Source organism: Geotrypetes seraphini, chromosome 8, assembly GCF_902459505.1.
Source record: "Geotrypetes seraphini chromosome 8, aGeoSer1.1, whole genome shotgun sequence".
Classification (NCBI taxonomy): domain Eukaryota; kingdom Metazoa; phylum Chordata; class Amphibia; order Gymnophiona; family Dermophiidae; genus Geotrypetes; species Geotrypetes seraphini.
Genome location: NC_047091.1, coordinates 193,357,409 through 193,363,408, shown reverse-complemented (window position 1 = coordinate 193,363,408; position 6,000 = coordinate 193,357,409). Strand labels below are relative to the sequence as shown.

General features: G+C 44.9%; 1 protein-coding gene across 1 annotated transcript in view; it reads left to right on the top strand.

The window, feature by feature from the left end:
* Positions 1 to 1,565: 1,565 nt before the first annotated feature.
* SCARF2 (scavenger receptor class F member 2) overlaps positions 1,566 to 6,000 on the top strand; it is a 188,018-nt gene continuing 183,583 nt past the window's right edge. Inside the window, exon 1 of the mRNA XM_033953915.1 lies at positions 1,566 to 1,996. Coding sequence (XP_033809806.1) covers positions 1,848 to 1,996 — 149 coding nt within the window. The 5' untranslated portion in view covers positions 1,566 to 1,847. The remainder of the gene's footprint in view (positions 1,997 to 6,000) is intronic.

Sequence of the window (6,000 nt, the reverse complement as noted above, 5' to 3'; positions counted from 1 at the left end):
CCAGACAGCGTCTAAGGACCACCAAAGTCCGGTACTGAATATCCGTCTGAGGGTCGGAGTGGTTTAGCAGCAGCTGTCCCTATGAACATTCCCTCGCCAGTATTCAAGTGGCGTTAACCTCCTAAGTCAGAGGGGTGGGTCTCGCATAGGAAGGTAGTTAAATGCCCTTGGAGGCCCTGAGTGAAGGAATCCTCCCAGGGTGTTCCTGGTGGCTGCAGCACTGGGGAGAGCCCTGGCATGAGGAGTGGCTTTCGATGGACATTGATACCCTTTTATATTTGCCTAAAGCAGAGGCTTCAGAGAGGTAGGAGATGTTTCCTTTGAACCTTAGGTTGAGAAGAGGGAGTGTCGATTACCGGAGTCTTGGAGTTAAGGAAAGTGATTGTGGAAGCCAAGTCCGGGACAGGCTGAGATAAGAACATAAGAATAGCCTTACTAGGTCAGACCAATGGTCCATTCAGCCCAGTAGCCCGTTCTCACGGTGGCCAATCCAGGTCACTAGTACCTGGCCAAAACCCAAGGATCCAGGGCAAGCAGTGGCTTCCCCCATGTCTTTCTCAAAAGACTATGCACTTTTCCTCCAGGAAATTGTCCAAACCTTTCTTAAAACCAGCTACGCTATCTGCTCATACCACAACCTCTGACAATGCATTCCAGAACTTAACTATTCTTTGAGTGAAAACAAATTTCCTCCTATTGGTTTTAAAAGTATTTCCCTGTAACTTCGAGTGTCCCCTAGTCTTTGTAATGTTTGACGGAGTACACTGAATTGCACAGCCTCTTGGGGACAAGGCTCCAAGGATCCAGCATGAAAAAATGTAGAAAATCCGTGCTTTATTTGAGAGTTCCAAACCTGGCCATGTCTCTGTGCTACCACAATCCAGGTCCATTTAAAAAAAAGCATTGAAAGCCTTTAGCCAAATATTGACCCCTCAGTTTTTAGAATATGAGCTGGATCAGCTTTGAAGCCTTATTTCCTTGAGGCATCTTATAAGAGAACTTGATCAAATCACTTAACCCTCTATTGCCTTGGGTACAACTTGTAAGCCCTCCAGGACTAGGACCTGGCTATACCTTCATCTAAAACTGAGAAAGGTGTCAGCTTAAATCCCTTTCCTTTCTTTCTACAACTTATCCCTAGTTTATATATTGTTTGTGGACTAGAGCCTCACTTGATCTGAAATTGCAACCCTGCTTCTAGGTGCTCCATTGCTTTTCAACGTACTCCCACCCCATCCACAGTAAGAATTGAAGGTTAAGGCACTCTGGCTTAGATTAGCCTCAGATCTGCCTCCCTCTTCTGAAACAGTCAGTTCAGGGAAGTCTGAAGTGCTTTTCCAAGGGTCCCCTGAGCCTGGCCCAAGCCCAGGGTAACAAATGTGGAATTTCCTTCTGCCACTGATGCTGGGAGAGGGAGGGAGAACTCTGTGCCAAGGAGAGAGGGGAGCTGAGTGCTGTTTCCGGCCCAGGCTGCTCTCTCTCTCTTTGCACAGTCACATCCAGCAGCTGCTCACTCATCCTGCTCTTTTGCACAAATTAAGGGCAACAAACATTTGGGATGTGGTACTTGTTGGAGTAACGGAATAACAGATTTGAGACTGCTTGGGGGGTGGATTTATCGCTTGCAGCTGGCAGAGTTTGGAGTCGCAGTCCAGAGTGTGGGGCTTGTAAACTTTCTTTGCAGGATTCCTCGGGGGTCCATCAGGGGGCTGGTCCACTGTTCTGCTCCCTGTACTTTTGCAAGAGCTTTGCCACACATTACTTTTGCGATAGCCTACGTCAAAGCTTTTCTTTTAGTGCTGAAAAGTCAGGAATTAAGCCGAATTTGTGGCAGTCACTGGGACGTGATGGGGATGAAGCAAGGCACAAGGAAATGCATTTTTCTCTGGGAGATCTTCGGGTCCTCACTGTGGCTTTTGCTGCTCTTGCTTTGCCTGAACTTTGGAAAGGGCCAGGAACTGAACCCTAGAGGAAGGAATGTCTGCAGATCTCCTGGGTAAGGAAAGAAATGTTTTCATTTACTCTGTAGTTTTCAATGGCAATGTGTTTGTACAATGCGTTCTCTCCTTTGCAGCCCTGGGGTCCTGTGTGTGGCATCACTAGGGCTGTACAGCCTTGGGCTCTGGTTGGGGAGGTGGGGAAGAGTTTGTGTTTTTAATCCAATGATGACATGAGTTATTCACAAGAAAAGGAGACTTCACCATCCTGATATGTGGTGTTTAAGTAACCAGAACAAGGACATTGAAAGGGCCAATCCCCAGCCTGTTCCCAAGCCTCTCTAACCGCTGATGTGTTGGACAAAATATCGGTGAGGCTGTGGTTGGGATGCCTTTGAGGATGGCTTGTGCTCTGTGTGTATGTCATGCAAACACGCCTGTGCTAAGTATGTCTGCATGAAAGCAGAGGGGTCTGTCCTGTGAGTGCGTGTGCGCTTGCGTGGCTGTGCCAACATTTGAAACCTATTAGGAGGGACATTTGGGGAAAAAGAAAAGATTGAGTCTCAGCCTTCTCTTCCCTCATGTGACAGAAAGTGAGAGCACAGGAGACAGCCAGAGACAGCCTGAGGGCACGAGAGAGAGAGAGAATCTGGGAATTCTCCTGATTGTGAATTTCGTTGTACTGTAACCAAGTCAAGGTGGTAAATGTGGAGAATACCAACCCTTTCACGTGTGTAATTGGCATTAGAGGGACTAATCACTATTCTGTAAGGGTGTGTTTAAGCGGCATAGCCTAGAAATGCAAGTTGGGGGAGTGTTCACATGGCCGGGGCAGGGCCAGTAGCACGACCGCCATTCACCAGATCAAAGGTCGGTGCGCCAGTGCTGGATTATTCTGGTGTCCGTACAGAATTTGCTCTCATGGCGCGGGATTGTGGCGCCTGAACGGGGCCAGCCCTCATCAGAAGTACAAATAGTTTGAGAGCATGAGAGACCGCTTGAAATTCAGCAGTATTCATGTCTGCTTTTTGGGTGTTGCTGTTCGTTTGGGTATACATTAATTGTTGGGTGCCTTACGTTTACTGTTTCAAGATTTATTTGTGTGTTATATACACAGGGGTCGATTATTCAGTGGCAGCACCAGCGACTGGAATAAGTTAAAACGCTGGCCTCAGAATTGTGCCATGATCAGGGTAATTGTATAAACTTGGCACTTACATGTCAATTTTTAAAATGTGAGCAAATCCTAGCCTTGCAATTAAGGGCTATTCTGCAAACAACTACTTAATTTACGTAGCGCGTATTGCATGTACCTTACAGAAAACTTCTCATATGTACACTACCTCTATGGCTGGCATAATAATGCGTTCATATCCGGTTATGCCAGCAGTCTATAACAGGAAGTAGGCTCTGGTGGCGCCCCCTGGACGCCTGACTAAAGGCTCCAGTTATAGACCTGCTTCCGTGTCGTCAGCAGTGGTCACTGCTGCTGTCGTTATTCATGTAGTTTGGGCATAGAACACATCTGGGTTATTTCTAGATCCGCCCTCCTTCACTATAGGAGGAGAACTTGAGCTGATGAGATGGATTTTCAGCCACAGTTCTATGTTCAAATGCCACTTGTTTTGAAGCATGTCATGGACTGGTGTGTGTGTAACCGTTTTTGCTACATATGCAGATGTTTTGATGTTTATGTACAGGCATGTATGTATGTGTTTCCCAGCTGTTTTTTGGGGAAGTATAGCTTTGCTGAACTTGCAGATGTTGGACCACAGAAGCCACTGTGCTTAACCCTTCTGTGCCCAAAATCCAAATGTACACAGTGTATGAATGATAAACGGACTTCAGAGAGGGAGGGAACTTGTCTGAAGTACCTTAAAGATGAATTTTCAATGAGAGCGTATGGTGTAGCCCATACAAAGCACCCTGTAATTGCATCTGTCAGTGAAATGTGTTTTTTCTCTGCATTGCAATCTGTAGCCCTGAAAAGCCTTAACACGATAACTGTTGAGAATGTAAATATGAGAAAAGCCCCAAACCTGATGTAAGTCTTGACCAAAACGAATACAGTACTGGTTCTGGCTTAAATATCTCCCACTGTAGATGAGATACTGTGTTTTGGACTTTTACTGTAGTCTTGAAAATGTATCCAAAAGTTAAATTACATTACATTACATTACTGATTTCTATTCCGCCTCAACCTTGCAGTTCTGGGCGGATTACAAAAGAGACAACTGGACATTTCCAGGATAATTACAGAGAGAATTCTGGTCATTTCCAGGAGAAGTTACAAGAATAATGGAGCTGTATATTTCAAGAGCTACAAGATGCTGTACAAATAGGAAATAGTGCAGATCCAGTATATATACCGTTAGGGAAGCAGTTGACATGCTTGAGGCTAAAGAGAAGGGAACTGGCGAAGGGGGGAGGAGAGGGGAGTTGCGTTGAGGGGGGTTCGGTTGGGGTTAAGCCATCTGTATAAATTTTTTGAATAGGTGAGTTTTGATTTCTTTGCGAAAATATTTGTAGTCGTTTGTTGTTATCAGCAGGTTGGAGATAGTGTGGTCCAGTTTTCCTGCATGAGTCGCCAGCAGACTGTCAAATATCTTCTTGCGCTGGGTGCCTTTGAGTGGGGGGTAGGTAAAAGGGTCTTAGTTCTTCTTTGCCTAGTGGTACAGGCAGTTGTTTAGGTAATTGGGGGCTGTGCCATTTATTGCTTTGAATAATAGAATAGTTTGAATAATAGTATAGTTTGAATTGAATTTGTGCTTGCATTGGCAACCAGTGTGAGTCCAGGTAGGCCGCGGTGACGTGGTCAAATTTTCTCAGTGAGTAGATTAATCTGAGTGCAGTGTTTTGAATTGTCTGTAGTTGTTTTATCATTGTTGCAGGGCAAGGCAGATAGAGTATGTTGCAGTAGTCCAATAGACCTAGTACTAGGGATTGGACTACTAGCCTATATTGCTCTTTGTCAAAGAATTTTCTGATTTTTCTTAAATTGCGCATGGTTAGAAATGCTTTCTGGGTAGTCTTGTTGATTTGGGCCTGCATTGTGCAGCATCTGTCTATTGTTACTCCTAGGAGTTTAAGGTAGGTTGTATAGGGTATTTGGAGGCGTTTATTTCTAGTTCTGTGATGGAGGGATTCTTATCCTTTTCAAGTAGTAGAAATTTTGTTTTGTCAATGTTCAGCTTCAATTTGTGATCTGCCATCCATTTTTCTACTGCTTGAAGGGTTTTTTCCAATTTTTCTGTAGAAGTTGGGTCAGGAGCATCAAAGGGTAGGAGTATGGTGATGTCATCAGCGTAGCTAAATGAAGTTACATTCAGATTGTCTAGGGTAGACCCAAGGGAAGATAAGAAGAGGTTGAAGAGAGTAAGTGAGAGAGGTGATCCTTGAGGAACTCCACAGGGGTTGGACCATGGTTCTGATTTAAGATTGTTTGACTTTACTCTATAAGATCTGTATTTAAGGAATCCTTCGAACCAATTGTATACCCTGCCTGAGATCCCTATGGCTTCTAGTGTCTGTAGTAGGATGGTGTGGTCGACCAGATCGAATGCTGCAGATAGATCGAGTTGAATTATCAGCATCCTTCTGCCTTTGCTGAGGTGCTGTCGGGCTGTGTCTAGTAGAGTTACTAGTAAAGTCTCCGTGCTGTGGTTGGATCTGAATCCCGATTGAGAGGGGTGGAGAAGATTGTGGTCTTCCAGGTAATTTGTGAGGAATTGTGCAATTAGTCCTTCTATAAGTTTGACATATATTGGTATTGAGGCGATGGGTCTATAGTTAGTGGGGTTATCTATAAGGCCTTTGTGGTCCTTCACAATTGGAGTGATTATGATTTCTCCTAGGTGCTGCGGGAATTGACCTTCAGTGAGTGTAATTTGGATCCATTGCATGAGGTTGGCCCTAAATTTGGGGGTGGCATTGGTTATTAGATACGCGGCACAATAGTTCAGGTCGCATGAGGCATGACTGTATTTTTTGTAGAGTCGATTCATGTCTGTCCAGTTTACTGCAGGGAATTCGGTCCAGGTCCTGTCTGCTGCAATGGCTTCTC